Source organism: Eublepharis macularius, chromosome 1 (assembly GCF_028583425.1).
Source record: "Eublepharis macularius isolate TG4126 chromosome 1, MPM_Emac_v1.0, whole genome shotgun sequence".
NCBI lineage: Eukaryota > Metazoa > Chordata > Lepidosauria > Squamata > Eublepharidae > Eublepharis > Eublepharis macularius.
Genome location: NC_072790.1, coordinates 229110341 through 229127423, shown reverse-complemented (window position 1 = coordinate 229127423; position 17083 = coordinate 229110341). Strand labels below are relative to the sequence as shown.

General features: G+C 46.0%; 1 protein-coding gene across 3 annotated transcripts in view; it reads right to left on the bottom strand.

Moving 5' to 3' along the window:
- The window catches only part of PIAS3 (protein inhibitor of activated STAT 3), a 52551-nt gene that overhangs the window by 6578 nt on the left and 28890 nt on the right, over nucleotides 1-17083 (bottom strand). For all 3 annotated transcript variants that reach the window (XM_054991479.1, XM_054991495.1, XM_054991487.1), the window contains 7 exons: nucleotides 16664-16769; nucleotides 15260-15333; nucleotides 13447-13607; nucleotides 10609-10745; nucleotides 8657-8828; nucleotides 7370-7503; nucleotides 4148-4185 (listed from right to left, as the gene is read on the bottom strand). In XM_054991479.1, coding sequence (XP_054847454.1) covers nucleotides 4148-4185; nucleotides 7370-7503; nucleotides 8657-8828; nucleotides 10609-10745; nucleotides 13447-13607; nucleotides 15260-15333; nucleotides 16664-16769 — 822 coding nt within the window. The remainder of the gene's footprint in view (nucleotides 1-4147; nucleotides 4186-7369; nucleotides 7504-8656; nucleotides 8829-10608; nucleotides 10746-13446; nucleotides 13608-15259; nucleotides 15334-16663; nucleotides 16770-17083) is intronic.

The window sequence follows — 17083 nt, the reverse complement described above, 5'->3', positions numbered from 1 at the left end:
CACAGGGGCTGCGGATGTTCTAACCTTCCACTTGCAATTTCATTTACCGGACCTAAATTGCCCCCTCCAGCTGCTATTTTCTTGGCATATATGCACAATATTCTACATCAAAAGGACCCAACTTTTAAAAGACTATATTAATTAAGCAGACTGGTATGGATGGCTGTGTTTGAAACAGCTGGTTCTGATTCTGCTTAGCCCAAGGCTTTGGCTGCTGGAAGCCCGTCTGGCTGCCCAGAGTTCATCAGGCATCGCTCACACAAACTTTCAAACCAATCTACGCAGCCCAGGAGGGCTAGAAACTCGCTTTAAAAAAAAAATGAAAGCAGAGATTGCATTTTGTCCATTCTGTCTTTTTTCCTCCTGGTCTTGTAACAATTTGGAGCATACATGAATCTTAGGGGCCAAAGAAGACAAGCAATACAGCAAGAATCACAAGCGGTGGACTGAAGGAATTTTAGCCGATTAGTTGTCTTTCAATTCCAATCAATTAACTCTGAAAATTTAGTTTGTGCAAAAATAAAATTGGGCTGAATCTCGTGGCTCTGTTTTCCTACCAGAGGCACTTCCAGGCAGAAGGAGCCTGACCGATGCAAGAAAGTCTTTGAGCTTCTGCCGAAGGCCATCACTTCTGTGAGCACAACCGATGCATGGAATCCAGCCCATTCATTCTGAACAAAATGCATGTGCTTTTTTTTTTCTCTTTCAAAGGATGCTTGCTTGGACTGCAGCATGCATCTTAGAAGAGGCATTCCCCTCTGCGAGAGAGTGAAATGTGGACTGCTTCTTCTAAGATCCCACTTGGTGGTTTTGGGAAGTATATTCCTTTTCTTTTGGTGTGCAGGAAGGGCTACCTCTTCTAAATGGGTGATTCAACCTGTAGTTGTTGTGAGTTCTTGCAACACTAGGAGGGGTTCCCTCTTCTGTGATGGTACTTGTCACCAGGGGTCATTTTGCAGAAAAAGGGCTGGAGGAACTCATTATCATAACTCATTAGCATATGCCACACCCCTTGCCATCACCGGAAGTGTGTCATTAGCATAACTGATTTGCATATGCCACACCCCCTGACATCACCTATCCTGGCTGTTTTGGACCCAATCCTGGCCATTCAGGGCCAAAATTGGGCCCAAAATGGCAAAAGGGGGCTGAAAATGGCCAAAAAGAGGCCCAAAATGGTCAGGATTGGGCCACTGCTGAGTGGGAGAGTGATCCACCACCCGTCAGAGGCCCGATCTGGGCCGTTTCGGCCCCAATTTGGGCCGAAACAGGCCGAAAATGGCCGAGAGTCAGGTGGGCAGGGCCACCTGATATGTAACCTCTTTGGGGAACTGCCAGAACTGCGTTCCCACGTGTTCCCCCTCAAAATGAGCCCTGCTTGTCACCCAGTTGTTTTAGGAAGTATCTGTATTAAAAACAACACAAACAATTAAATCTACTTTCTGATCAATCATTGTCCTTTTTAATCGGACTGAATCATTGATTAAGTTGAAAAAAATCTGCAGCATTGGAATCCAGTGGCACATTAAAAACCAATAAGATTTTCAGAGTATAAGTTTTTGAGAGTAAAAGCTCCCTTCATGAGATACCATCTAAAAATCGGACACACTAAAAAGATGACCCAGTGAATAGACCGGCAGATTTGTTTCATTTTAAAACCATTTTTAACACAGATACTTAAAAAAAATACTGATGGCAAGCACTATCTTGGAAGAAGTTTTCCCTCTCCTATGAAAGTATGTCAGAGAAGGAGCAATGTCTTTTCTAAGAGGATACCTACAAGGACACAGGTGCACATCATTACAAATAAAGGAAACCTGCTTTATTCATGCACAAATTGGATTAATAATAACATTAATAACGTTCAATTTATATACTGCCCTTCAGGACAACGTAACAGCCACTCAGAGTGGTTTACAAAGTATGTTATTATTACTGATTTGATTCATCAACTAAGTTTAAGCAGGCGACCACTCGACTTCCTAATCGGTTTATCCAACCAATTCAAATGCTGCATGCCTGATTTAGAGAATTACAGTGCAGGGAAGAGAGAAAAACCCACGTCTCCCAGGGTTGAACAGCACGGCTGGCCTTCCACCAATCAACCTCAGTTATAAGTCAGACCACAATGAGCCATATTGTTACACAAAAATGCCCTTCTGCCCTTACCCAGATTCTTCAGAGCAAAAGGAGTAGGCAGACAAGTGCTTCTTTCAATGATTGTATTGAATATTGCAATATGGGTACCCAGCTTTCAAAGGAGCCATGAGTACCAAAGAACATAAAGCTTACAAGCAGTTTTAAAGACATTTTTCTAGTACAAAAGGAACTACCTGCTGAACAATTTGCAATTGGTCATTACATACATCTGATCTCTACAGTTCTTTCAATTGGCTACTACTCAGTTCTTTTAGCTAATCTCGTGATTTTGCATCTATCAATGTAACTTTCTATTTCCCTTATTTGGTCACTATCCTTTGCTGACTTTGAATTTCTCACTTCTTGCTGACTTCCAAACCTTAGAATCAAAAGTTATGGATACAGCGAATGTGCTCTTCTTGAATCTTTTTCTTCCTTCTCATGAGACAATAGCCTAAAGAATGTGGCCTTATCTTAAGTTTCCTAAGCAACTGAGAAAAGAGAAACATTTTCGGCCAGTTATGCTGTTCTGGAGCAACATTCAGCAAAGATGGAACAGTGAAAGAGAGAAAGGGCGGGGGGGGGGGGTTGCAAGCACTATTAATTCATTCTAAGAATATGTATATGAAAGTATGAAAAATTATAAACACTTATAAGAAAAAGAATATTAAATCTTAACTCTACAATATGTAGAGAACGTGATGGATGTTAAGAGAGCAAGCAGCACAAGTGGCACCCCCCGACACACACACACACATATCAGGGGAAGACAAAAATTACTTCCTGACTACAAACATGGTGCATCCCAAGACCTGTTCGGAGCATCGCCCCCATAAAGCAAATGTTTATCAGGCCATGGCTCCATGCCCCCCTGCCCCTGCCCCCCCCCCCGCATACTAAGCCATCAGAACAAACAACTCTGTATTACACCAGGGAAAGGAAAGTGGGTCGCTATGTGCCAGTTCACCAAGGTCTCACAAGACCCCTCCTCATCACTCGCCCACTGCCTTATCCCAACTCTAGCAGGAAATCCAAAGGGCACGTCACATTTTTATAAGCCGCACAGGAATTTGCAGTGCTGCTCGGCGCATCAACATTGCCCCAAAGGAGAAGTCTCACAAACTGCCAAGTTGCAGCCCACACAGTTCATCTCAGAAGGAGCCAGGTAAAGACTATCACCGTTTGGGTAGACAAAGCAACTGTAGCAGGAACTTCTGTGTTTTTGTGGGTTGCGAATGGTTCCCGAGACAAAGCAGAGAGGGAATGGTGGACTGGAGAAAGAAGAGGCCAAGCAGCAGGAAGACAGAGGCCGAGCAGAGGTAGCACCAGTGTTCACACAACCCACGCTGACTTCCCTTCTTCCCACTAGGAGTGCCAACTCTGTTCTGGTCAGTTTAATCTCTGCTTAAGTTTCCCCATCAAAAGAAGCTTTCTGAGACGAGACACACTAGATCGAAACAAAAGCATTTTGCAAGACATCTGCTCCTCTACAAACTCAACTAAATTAGGTGATACTTGAATACTTGTCAGAGATGCTGTAGGCTGATCCTGCACTGGGCAGGGGGTTGGACTAGATGGTCTGTATGGCCCCTTCCAACTCTATGATTCTAAGTGTTGCCGAACCTGGCCTGCTCGCACAAAATCAGGCTCCTTGCAAAACCTTTGGCTTTACGAAACCTGAGCAGAGCTTCACATCTGAAACCAAAAAGTACCCAAAGAGAAGGAAAACCCTCTGCTGCTGCCAACAAGACAGAGCCAATTTAGACTCCAGAAACAAAAGCCGCAGAAAGACCTCCTTCCTGTGCCCTAGCAACAGATCACGCTTTCCTCTGAAAAGTATGCAGGGTTGGTTAAAGAGCCACAAAAAACCTAGACAGCTAAATGCGGAGAAGGAGAAGAACTGGCTCAGTTTTTTGCCTCTGCTGCTCCACTGATCTGATGAAGGAATTAAAGGACAACTGGAGAAGGTGGGGAATGGAAGACAGAAGAGAAAGAAAAAAAAACATACCTGATTTTCACTTTGAAGGAAGGAAAACAAATCCAGACCTAGAAAAATGAAAAGGGGAAAAAATAACCTTAATGGTAAAATAAACATATTGGGGGGGGGGGGGCGGAGAGGAAGGCAGGGAGTAAAAGAAAGGGGAGAAGTGAGACGTTTCAGCAAGGACAGGATGTTTCGAAGGGGACCCAGGTCCTCATTTTCCACTTGGCTGGCGGAGGGGCTTAGAAATGCTAGTCTGAAATAGTTATTTGAGTATAAATCTTGTCCACGTAACCCCTACTCTGAGGGCATGGGAGAATTGGAGGGAGCAACGCTGAATATGACCACAGTTTAAATCTGCTGGCGAGAAAAGTACAGCTTAAGTTTCAAGCTTTTTATGAGAAATGTCACAGGAAGCAGGAGGGAGAAGAAGGTATTCAAAGGCTGCGGCAAAATACAGCTTTAAGAGAGACTCCAGAAGCACCAAAACATCTTTTGTAAGTGGGTTGGATTTGGAGTTGGGGTTAACCCAGCCAGGGGCTTTAAATCTCCGGGCGTTTGGCTCTGGATTGGATTTTAAGTCCGTTGTATTGGCAGTTCATATATATATTTTAAAATCTATTGCTACACACAGTGCTACTCTGTTCTCGGGATGGGGTTTTGATACCTTTATAACCAACAACAACAACAATAATGCATAAATGAAAGATGAAGACAATCTCAAAAGCCCCCAACTACATGCATGAGAACAGAAAGGAGCAACTTTGAGCATGTGCAGAGAGCTTCCTTCTCCCCATCCAGTAAGCACCATTCTTCCCCAGATGCCACCCCCCTTCCCCTGGTCTACAGGCACAAATGGATTACAGAACAAGAGTCTGTTTGACCCCTAACAAGACAACAGGGTTGGATCCAACTACAGTTTTCTGCCAGCAGGCAGCCAATTTCCGTTGGCTGAGGGGACAGGGTTTTACCCGCTTCTTCCTTCCCACTTCAGACCCCCCCCTTTCCTTCCCTATGCTGTCAGTGAGTGTCCTCGGACTCCCAGAAGCAGAAGGTGGGGTCTACATGCTGCAGCACAAGGGGGATGGCAGGAATGCAAACTCCAGGTGTGGCTCAGTAGTGCAACTCGCAATCTGATGGCTGCATCGCCATCACGCCCCGCCCAGATCAACCCTCCCCCACGGCCAATCTCAGTTGAGCAGCTCTCTGCCTTTTTCATGTCCCAAGCAATGCCATCTCCTCTCACTTTGCTGAACCCACAACCCCTTATGAAACTTCACACACAAGCATCACAGGAGGGCGGGCTATCGAGAGGACAGATTCCCCCCTGAAAACAGCATCGTCCTGCTTAATAGGAACCAAGCTTATTCTGACTTTCTGTGATTACGACACGTTAAAAAAACTCAGATTTTTGGTATTGTCCATAGAATACAGCAGCCCGAGAATCTCAGTTCTCTGCCTCTGTTTAACAAAAAGCCTTCTAGCCCTGAAGATTTGGAAAACAGGCTAGAAAAAGGAGCAAGGAACACCTGGAGAAATTCTAGTGGGTGGAAAGGATGCGGGGGGGGGGGGGGAGCAGGAGTTTCAGTCCCGTCCCCCCCAGGACTAACAGAAAGAAAGCAAGGGGGGGGGAAGGCAAATATATGCAAAGGAGCTTCATTTACACAGGTCAAAAGATAGCTCTTTTGCACAGTATCTTCTGAATACATATAAAATAAGCACCCAAACGCACACAGTGCGTGCATTCACATAAACAAAATTTACAGAAATTCACAGTGGAGCACTAAAAAAAACCCTAACCAATATGGTGAACTCCAGAACAAATATGGAATGGAACAGACAACATTCATCCTATGTTAAATTCTTCTTCAGTCTGCCCCTGGCCTTTGGAAGCAAATGTGAGCGGCTGCTAGAGGCATAATAAAACAGAAATCCCACGGGCACCTGACAGACGAACAGCATTCATTTTAGCATGAGCTTTTGTGCTGGTAAATCTTTTAAGGTGCCACTAACTGGACTTCTGTTTTGTTTTGCTACAAGAGACTAACATGGCAACCCCTCCGGAATTACAAGGGACACGGCCTTTTCTATGACCGGGCACCTTCTCTAGAGAGCTCCCTCCCCACATACGCTCACCTGACAAGCGTATTGCCAAGTGTCCAGCAAAGAATGAAACTTGTCTGTTTAACCCAAGTTTTTAGGGATTAAACCCAGAATTGCTAGTGCTGCTGTTGCTGCTCGTTCGGGGTTTTAGTTTCCTTTTTAATTGCTTGTAAGAACCCTGCAGGTTAATAGGTGTAGTACAAATAATTTAAATAAATTGGCTTTTTAAATTCAGTTGTGGGCTGTCTCCCCTTTTCCCTTCTTTCTCTGCTGGGTTTCCCCAGTTGTGTTGTTTAGCAAGGTTTCCCCAGCAAATTTGGCCGTGCTACGCCCTTTTGCACATCCCAAACCAATGCTTAGTGCCCATTTCTGCAGCTAAAAGATGCAATCTGGTAAACTGGTACAGAGCTCCCTCTGCATCTTACCTGGAAGTAGGTCTCCTTTCTAACAGGGAGGGCTTCCATTTCTCTCATTAAGCTCGACTTTAGTTAGCAACTCGCTAAGAATCCAGGGAGACAAGTCTTGGTGGGGGGGGGGGGGTAGCCTTGTCTAGCATATCAGCAAAAAAAACACATAGTGTGCCGCTAGCACAGGTGTGCAAATAACCACAACAGCCTCCAAGCGACCTGGGAGGAAAACTTTACAAAATTCTGCATTTTTCCAGTCATGACAATGCAAGGGTAGATAGACTAAATGTTTGTGGGCTAAAAACTTTGGCTGACTTATCTGAACAACTATGGAGGGGCAATACCTGTTTGTGGGACTGATTAACGATGCAAACAGTTTTAAAGTGGACTACAAACAGCTCAGACTATTCTTGCACGTCTCTGGGATGGAACAAAAACTGAGCCTGCTTCTTCACCCATCTTCAACTCTGGGAGAAGACAGAATGACAGAGGGGAAGGCAAATGGCGGCAAGGTTGCTCTTTTGGTCATAAGAAGTGTTTAAAACAGCATTTAAAAGTTGGGTAATTGTGAGACTCGTTAAGGATGTCTCTTGATATTTCCTTTGTTTAAAGGTCATTGGCTCCTTTCACATCACAGGGACCTGCAACACTCAGGATTAAAGGCAAGATTCTAGTTCCTATATAAAAAGTTGCTGAAGATTAAACTGAAAGCGAGATTGAGAAATGAAGACAAAATTACCTTGGATATCTGACGGGACCTGGTAAGAAGGGTGATAGTCAGGGATTGGAAGGCTGGGTAGGTAGTCGCTGCCCACGGCTGCCATTGGGGGGCTCCGCAGGACTGAGGATGGTTGGTGGTCAGTGTTCAGCACCCTGTAAGAAAGATACAGCTAATTAAATCCAAACAAGGTAATTTCTGCTGCTTCCACACAGATGTTTTGCTTGTTTGTGTTGAAACTGGATCAGGTTTTGGGAGAACATTTGCATTTACCTTACTGTTCACTCCTCGATCCCCTCCCCACCTTTTGCCGCAGCCTTTTCCAAACCTTGTTATGTATGACGTTTTCGGGGAAACTGCAGTCAAACTGCCTTCGCAAACTGTGTGGATAGGGAAGTGCATGTTTTGGCAGGTCCCGTCCATGTCGACTTAAGACTTCGCAGCCACCATCTCGCCATTGTGCAATGGACAGCTTTTTTTAAAAAAAATCAGTAATTGACAAATGGCTGGAGCTCCCCACTACAGTTCAGAGCATTCTCATTCAGTGGTTCAGAAGTCGTGTGTGCCTCTCTGACATGCTATCCTGTGCCTCTTCGGAGCACCATTCCTCAATGTGGCACCCACGTTTCAGGAAAGTGGGCAAGGCGCTTGCCTGGTGGGGCTTCTGGTTGGCAGGTGGTTCCCACTTTGAAACACCTGCTATTGAAGAAGTGGGTAAGCTGTGAGCCTCCCTGAGGTGCAGGCTTCATGCCAGGGATGGAAGTAAATGTGGCTCTTTTGGTTGATGGGAAGTGTGAATGCAGGAAGGAAGGCAGCATGGTACAAAACGATCTCAGAAGCTAAGCAGGGTCAGCCCCAGTTAGTACTTGGATGGGAGACCATTGAGGAAAGCTGCAGTTGCTCTCCAGAGAAACGCAATGGCAAACCACCTCTGCTCCTTGTTTGCCTTGAAAGCTCTGTGCTGGGATTGTCATATGTTGGTTGTGACGATGTCATACAAATACATCTAACTGTGAATGTGATTCTCTGTGAGCTGCGGCTTGAATACCACTGCGGCAGCTATATGGCAATTACTGATTTTTTGTTAAGTGCTAAAAGCCCTCTGCTGGTGTAGGGCAGGAAATGGAGGCTGCTGGGAGGGCGGGTGACAAAGAAAGTGCAGGGAAAACTGCGAACGCTCTTGTTGGTGCTGCAAAAGCATTTGCCGTGGAAGGAACACATGCGGATGCAGCCCCAGAGAGACGCTCGGCTTTGATCTGAGATGTAAGCACAGCAGAAACAGAAGGAAGGAATGAGGCAATCCTCTACCCCTTGGGTCCGGCTGCAGATGGAATGGCTGCGGTGGTGACAGGGCACTGCTTCTTTGTGGGGGGCTCCTCATCGTCCGAAGAACTATCTAATGTGAGGTCAATGACCTCCACTTTCTTCTTGCTTTCGGCTAGCTGCTTCCCATCGGGACCCACCATGTATAAGGAATTTGCTGCCAAGAGAAGGAAAGAGAAGAGGATCAAAGCAGGTTCAGACACACAAGACAGCAAACCTTTTCAAAGCTGCGAGACAGCCGGGGGTACTTTCGGGGGGTGCTAACCTTGAGAGTGTGTAGAGGAAGCTTTAGACAGCAGGAAGTTCTCACTTCCAGTAATGCATAACCAACCACAGGACCACGGAGGAAGAGAACACTCTTGATAGCTGTTAGCCATGAGAGCTAAAGGAGAACCTCCAGGGTCAGGAGCAATCTACTTCTCCACACCAGTCAGTGTAGAGAGAAACAGAAGTGTTGTTGACTTTCATGCTCTACATGCAGGGAACGCGTGAAGGGAGGGGGGGGGGTCCAGCTGGCCAATATTGGAAAATCTGCATCTGGCCTTTCTACTTTCTCAAGGCATCTAACAAATTAAAACATACTTACTAAAATCACACCTATGCCAAGATATCAGGCCACCAGAGGAGACAACAGTGAGTTAGAGAGGTGCACAGCCTGACTCAGCATAAGGCAGTTTCCTATGAAACCCAGGTATCCTGAAACTTTGTGCGCATATGCATGCAATGAACCCTGGAATTCAAGGCGGGTATGGAAGAAATCTAACAGTTTTGAAATCCCTGTGAGTCAGGCATTCCGAGAGTCTTCATAATAATTCTTGACTATAGCTCACTTCATTTTGCCCATGGGGAAACAATGAAGGAAATGGGCTTTTGAACAAGCATACACGGTCCTGTCCCCCCGCCAATGATACAGACATCAAAAAGATCCGGAGGAGTTTGCCGTGTTAGTCTGTAGTATCAAAATAGTAAAGAATCCAGTAACACCTTTAAGACTAACCAACTTTACTGTAGCATAAGCTTTCAAGAACTACATCTGACGAAGAGAACTGTGGTTCTCAAAAGCTTATGCTACAGTAAAGTTGGTTAGTCTTAAAGGTGCTACTGGACTCTTTACTAGACATCAAAAAGGTAGGCTAAAAGGCTTCTCAACTGCCCAGGCCCAGTGGAGAATTCCCTACTTCCAACTCCAGTCCCTTGCCCTCGAGAAATTGAAGTGAAAAAGAAAATAAAGTCCCCCTAATCGTTTCTACCACAGAGATTAGAGGAAAGTCCTAGAGCATCTCCCAGAAGCAATATCACTTCCTCCCCAAATTACACCGGCCAGCTGCAATTTTGATATTTTGGTTGGAAAACAACTCCAGCCCCCTCTGAAAAAGTCCCCTGTAGGGAATGATGGAAAAACTACCTATCTCATTTCTTGCTTTGCTAAATTGATCACATGGCAAATGGATAGTTTTCAGAGGAAATGTAGAAGTTGTTTATTATCAATCAGTCATTGTAAGAGTAGGAAAATGAAATGAATGCAGACAGTTGGGGCGGGGGGGGGGGGGGCAGGTGTTTATGCCGCTCTGAGCTCTCCTGCTAAGCCGCTACCATTTCACAAATCCGTAGCGATAAGTGCGGGTGTGCAGATAGGGATCTACTTGGGGGATCCGTAAAATCAACCCCTTTTGTTCAATCTGCTTGAATCTTAGCAGGTCTTTAGATTAGAGGGAGGACTACGTTCTGTGCAAAGTTCATGCTATTATCTTTATCAACAACTTGTCCCAGACCCTTGAATAGATTTCCCATTGACAATAATGGTCCTGAAGACACAGACTTGACTCCCAAACCAGTAGTATCCTAACCTAGAAGTAAACAATCACGGTTAAAATTTCTCCTCGAAGCCTGGATCAAAAATTATGAGAATTTGATCAGTGCACACCCCTACTTCTTACCTTCCACTCCGTTGTAAGCTGATGGCTGGCAAACTTCCTGGTTTTCTTTCTTGGGTTTCATAGGGCACCAGGAGCCATCTTCCATGAACTGGATCTCATCACAATCTGTGACCGAGTTGAGGATTTCCATGAACAAACTAGATGAAACGAACAAAGCAAAAATAGTCTGAAACTGGAAAACTGCTTCAGAATCTAAAAAAAAGATGTTGGCAGGGCTTTTTTTCTGGCAAAAGAGGTGGTAGAACTCAGTGGGTTGCCCTCGGAGAAAATGGTCACATGGCTGGTGGCCCCGCCCCCTGATCTCCAGACAGAGGGGAGTTGAGATTGCCCTCTGCACCACAATCTAAACTCCCCTCTGTCTGGAGATCAGGGGGCAGGGCCACCAACCATGTGACCATTTTCAAGAGGTTCCGGAACTCCGTTCCACCGCGTTCCAGCTGAAAAAAAGCCCTGGATGTTGGGAAATTTGGTGGGGAAGGAGAAGGCCATATGATGACGGAAGTTTTAAAAACAGTTCCACATTCAAGGAACCATTTCCTCATTCTGCCAAGGAGCCCCCTCCTGATGCTCACCTGCACACTGCAGACAACTCTGAGGCATGTTCGAGTCACAAATAGCACAAGCCTGGCCCTCTTTGCCTCAGCGTCAATTCTGCTTGCCATTGGGGTGGCTCAAGAAAAGGCCAATCTTTTCCGCCCTCTGTGCTCAGGCACATAGAAGAAAGAGAGATTCTAATTTGTTCCACTACAGAGCAAAGGAGCAGTGGCTGAGCTAAACGGAGGGCCTTCAAAGCTTTCTGCTGGTACAGCCAATGCTTTGCATAAAGGCTGATGGCAGGGGGAGGGAGAAGCACAGGGCAAATCTGACATTATTCTTGAGGAGAGGCCTGTGATGAAAGAGCCAGTTGCCAGGTTGCACACAGAGCCAGAAACTGAAGCTAGGAGGATTATCTTGCTCTTCTGAAGGGGGCATCAATCACTGGTAAGGGGGTCCCAATATTGTTGAGGCTGTGGACACTTCTAGGATGCTGAGAATCTGCCCCATTACAAAATGACTGCCTTTTGGTATTGGGGCCAATCATAAACTGTTGGGAGGTTCCAAGCCAAGTGCCTTCCTATGGTAGAGGCAGCTGTTTCCCAAAAGGAGCTCCCTGCAAACACAAAGTGGAGGCCACCTGTGTTCTTCTGAAGCACTTCCTGTTCCAACCGGATGGAAGTAAACCAGGACTGGTTCTTTGCTTGGGATAACAGATGCTCGAGGGAGACGCGAGTGCCAGGAAACCCACTGGCGGGCGCCGTGGTGTGCATGAGCCCCACATCAGAGAAATCACCGTTGCTGCCTGCTTTCCTCCCCCAGGACCAAGGAAGTCCTGGTTTCAATCTCCCATTTAAGAAACTCTAGCAACCAGTGTCAGGAGAGCCACTAATGAGTTAGACGAGAGACCAATCTTTGGTTACGGTACAGCAAGCTGTCTTCCAGGGAGGTTTCTAAGCCACTATTGTGGAAGCTATCAGCTCGCTGACCAATAAGGTTGCTGTTCTCCTAGCCAATACCAAGAGGGCTGCATGTGTTCTAGAATTCCCTGCAACAGCCTAAGTTGAAACTTCAGCTTTCATTTACATTTTTTAAAAAAATAAGGTTCCAGGCCTCAAGCTGCCCTGGCTAGCCCAGGGTCAGCCCTGGTTAGTACTTGGATAGGAGACCACCAAAGAAGTCCAGAGGTGGGTAACAGCAAACTACTTCTGTTTGCCTCTTGCCTTGAAAACCCTACAGGGTTGGCGCCACCTTCCACCACCAGTCAACTTCTGCATCAAGAGAAACTGGCATTTATGACTAAATAAATGATGGAAAGTATGCAAATGGACACATGAAGCCACCTTATACTGAGTCAGGCCACTGGCAGACATCTTCTCCATCACCTGCTTCCTGGTCTTTTTATCAGAAGATGCGGGGGATTGAATCTGGGATGCTCTACTACTGGGCTTCCCCTCTATGAACAAGTATTTGCTTTCTGTGCATATGTCCTTCTGTTTCCAATAGTCAATATGCTGGGCATGGAAGCTCTATTCCCAGATCACTGAAATCTTGCTCAATATCCCACATATAGCACCACTCTTATAAGGGTGGTGGGATGTGGCAGTTTCTAGTGTCAGGTCTGACATATGTTTTTTGTGTGTTCTAACCAGAGAGACTCCATTTTAATCCTGTCAGTGTTTCAAGCTCTTTTTTTGCAGGTGACAAGCAGTCCAGCAACACTTATCTCAAAGAAGAGGAATATTTTGACTACAGCCCTTCCAGCCTTGGGAAAGTTTCATTCTCTCAGCTTCAAGCCGCGTGTTTTGAGAATTGTGGGGGGAGGATGGGATTTGCTGGGCTATGCTATTCTGTATCCTAACTTTTACCTTCATTCGTAACAACATCCGTGTACCAGCCAAGATATTGAATCTTGGCCAGTGGACTATAATGGTTGTTTATATTCAGGAAAGTCTTTTGAAACCAATGGACTCATGTCTAATTGCAAGAGATAGTCTGGATTGCAACTTTTAATAAGCCACCGTCTGACATCTAGGGCAAAAAGCTCCATACTGTTCCAAAGCCAGTTCTATGCAAGTCCAGGTCTTGTTAATGTGAAAGCAAAAGGACAGCAAAGAACAACTTAATTGGTTCAATTTATACAGTACAATCCTCTCCTGGAGCCTTTTTAAGGCACAGAAAGAGCACAGCCGCAGTGCTAAATCCTACAACCTCCTTAGGGCAAAGAGTAGGGCGGGACGGCAAAGGGTTGTGCCCACAGCAGGATGGGAAGCTGGAACTCTTATGCTGTCTCTCCAGGATTACCCGTCAATGATCAGGGCCTCATAGGGGGCCTTCTTGTCACAAACGGGACAGGTCCACGTTGGCTTCTTCTCGTTCATCTGAAGATAAAGAGCAGCGTCAAAGCACTGGAGGTGGGTGCAGGTGTACGCTCGACAAGGGACGATCAGCCTCATTTTGCCCAGCTGGAAGGAAGGAAAGAGGTAAGTTGACCAGAAGTAGCTCAAAACTGACTTTTTACCCTCAACCTGTGTCTGAAGGGAGCTCTGACGTTTTCAAAAGCTTACACCATGAAAATCTTGTTGGTCTCTAAGGTGCCACTGGACTAAAATCCTACCTTTTAACCTATTATTACTATTTTCCTTAAATAAAAAAAAAACCTTGTCATTCCACCTGGATGGACTCACAAGGCATCATCATAGGGCAAAATGAAAACTTATGAATCTCCTATAAAACTAGGTAAACCTAATCCCCTTATCTCTTCACGCTCAACCAAAATAAAGCTTAAGTGTAGAAAAAGGGTTCTGATCTTGCCCCTCCCAACCCATGCTGTGCTTTGTATCTCCCCTTTCTGTCCACCACTCAACAGAAATCCAGCAGCAACCCTAACTTGGCAGGCAGCTCATAATTTGGCCGCTAGACAATAAACTCCCAGACTTTCCTGCTTAAGTTAACAAAGCAAACCACTGGGTGAAGTTATTGCTTGACTAAGAGGTAAGCAGAGGGAAAATGAGAAGGGGGGGGGAGTCCAGCCCTGAGTCTTACCCCAGTTTTGGGGGTCACTGCAAGGACGAGGGCCTTGTCCTTTGCCACTGCCATCTGCCAGCAAGTGAAGGGTTTTTTCCCCCATTTGACATTCTCCCACTAAACTCTTACTAGCCTCCTCCCTGGTTTTTGTGTGTGTTTGTTTATATGGCTATAATTTTTTTGGTACTTACAGATACACTTTAAATGCCATTTTAATGTTTTAAATGTTTAATATTTGTTGCTTTGGGGACCCTGCTTTGGGTGAAAAGGCGACATATGTTTTAAATAAATAACTTCCCAGGTTTGGGCTATCTGGCGTACAAGGTCCCACACCCCACGAATGCGCCACCCTCCGTATCCCTTGCAATTGCGAGACAGCACTATTGAGAGGAGTCCCACTTTCTTTTTTGCCCGGCCAGGTAGGGCTCAGGAATGGGATCACATTCTCTGGGCAACGGAGATGATTCTAGGATCACCCCCGTGCCTGCCTGCTGCAGTGCACACTGCATCGAAGGATCCTGGGCACCCTTCCTACCTCCCGAGTGCTGATGCCACTGCCCACACACAGGCATACGCTGCATCGTCTTTGCCAGTGCTGAGGAGCCCAGTGAATGCTGCTTCCTGGGACCTGTGATGGGACTGTGCTTTCTGAGGATGCTTCTCCATTCGACCCATGCCGCTCAGCAACTGCATGGGCTGTATAAAAGACACCTGGTGAGTACTTGTTTCCAAGCATCCCTCCTTCCTTTGTCCAGCCAATCCAGGTTCAGGGACAGGATTGCGCTTTCTGGGCAATGGAGATGCTGCTGGATTTCCCTTGTACCTATATGTCATTAACCTGGTCTGCATCAAGGAGACCTTGGGTGGTCCTTGCTCCCTGTGAAGATGCCAGGGTTCCTTTATCAGTGTTCCATGCTCTGGCCATCGCCCCTCCTGCTCCGATGCATCTAATGTGGCAACCTAATTTTTTAAGACGTGCTTCAACTCCCCTCTTGCGGGCGGCATCACCATCAGATTGACAGGCTCCATTTTTAAGCTCTGAACTTCTACCAGTAAGAGACAAAAGGAGCAACTCATGTCACGAACATACCGGGCACATGAGAGAAACTCGTAAACTTGTTGTTGCAATCTCGCTGTCAGGATCAGCTGTCAACTTTTCTTTGACTGAAAGGGAGAGAAAGCATAGGGGGTCACACAGGATTAGAAGTATGCACATCTTTACCTAGATGGTTGATCTTGGTGGGTCACGACCTAACCAAAGAGGAGTCACAACGGAAAAAGTATTTATTTATTTACTTACTTCACTGACATCCCACTCTGCCCAATGGGGACCCAAAGCGGCTTACAGTATTCTCTCCTCCTCCATTTTACCCCCACAACAACCCTATGAGGCAGGTTAGGCGGAGAGTGCATGACTGGCCCAAGATCACCCAGCAAGCTTCAGTGGCACAATGGGGATTCAGACCTGGGTCTCCCAGATCCTACTTCAACATTCTAACCACTACACAACACTGCCAGCATTTCCTTTTTTGTTGTTTAAGGATTTTCCCCTACAGACCACTGGGTGGGTTGGGGGAGAAAGACAGATAGAAAGAAAAAATGACAATAATTAACAATGACCATTCATAGAACACTTTCAAGTGTGCCACATATGTTATCTTATTGAATACTTACAACCCTGTAATGCAGGTCCTTACTATTATCCCTTACTGCAAATGAGGTGAGGGGCTGAGAGGAAGGGGTTTGCCTAAGGACACCAACCTTGGCCAAGTCTCATTGTGCATATGGTACAGGTGGGTCTCGTGTTGTAGGCTGGGGTTAACAATCCCAGGCGACTGCTCTAAACTGTCCCTGCTTAGCCTGGCCAAATCACAAATCCAGGGTCCCTCCCTTCAAATTAACTTCGGAGACGTTTATAGCAAGGGCCCTTGGCAAGCACGCAAAAGGTCCCAAGTTTGAAACCCAGCATCGCCAGTTAAACGCTACTGGCTGCTGCCACCCTACGTCAGAAAGGAAGAAGGAAAGCAACAGCAGGGAACCTACTCTTTCCCTGTCACACAAGCAATCCGGGGTGTCCAGATTGACACAGTATTCCATTTGCATCAGCTGAACGCAGAAATTAATAAGTAGCTAATCAGGACATTCCCTGAACATGAAAGCAACGACGAACAAGGAGGGCATACACAGCTGCCCAGTGCTATCAACTGACCATCAAACGGCATTGTCTCTAAATCTCATGGGAAGAGGAGGGTAGGGGAAAGAGCGGCTCTTGGCACATGCTCAGCAGCTTGCTTCTCTATACGGTTCCTTCATCTATTCCCCCCTGAAATGTTAAGCCACATCCTTTGCTTCCTCATTCAAATTTTACTAGAATGGGAAAAGGAGATCTTGTGACTTCATCCGGCTCCAGGAGTTCCCATAGGTCACGTCAGACCCTTTCCCACCCACCTCCTCCAACAGACAAAGATAATTATTTGGGGAACTTAGAACTCACTCAGAGCCCGTGAGTGGTCTGGGTTCCGGATGCCCTTAGCTCTCAGTTTCTGTAGCAACGTCACAGACGTCAATTGTTTCACCAAGTAAACAGACAGGGAATAATTCTAGGGAGAAGAAAGCGAATATTATATTTGTGTGGAAGAAAAATTTCATTTGTTTATATCAGCTTCAGCTGCAATTCTCCCCTCCAGCGATTGGCTGAGCGGCTGTGTTATGAAACGTTCACAAATAGAAAACTGCTGAGGCCAAAAAGATCCACTGCAGAACACTGACTGCCAATACAACTGTTGTATAACTAAGGGCCAAGCTACAAGTGACAAATGACACAGGTTGCACACTTGTCAGCTTCCCTCAAGTTTTGATGGGAAATGTAGTCTTGCAGCTTGGCTCTCCGACTGCTGTCCAATGGACTTTTCAA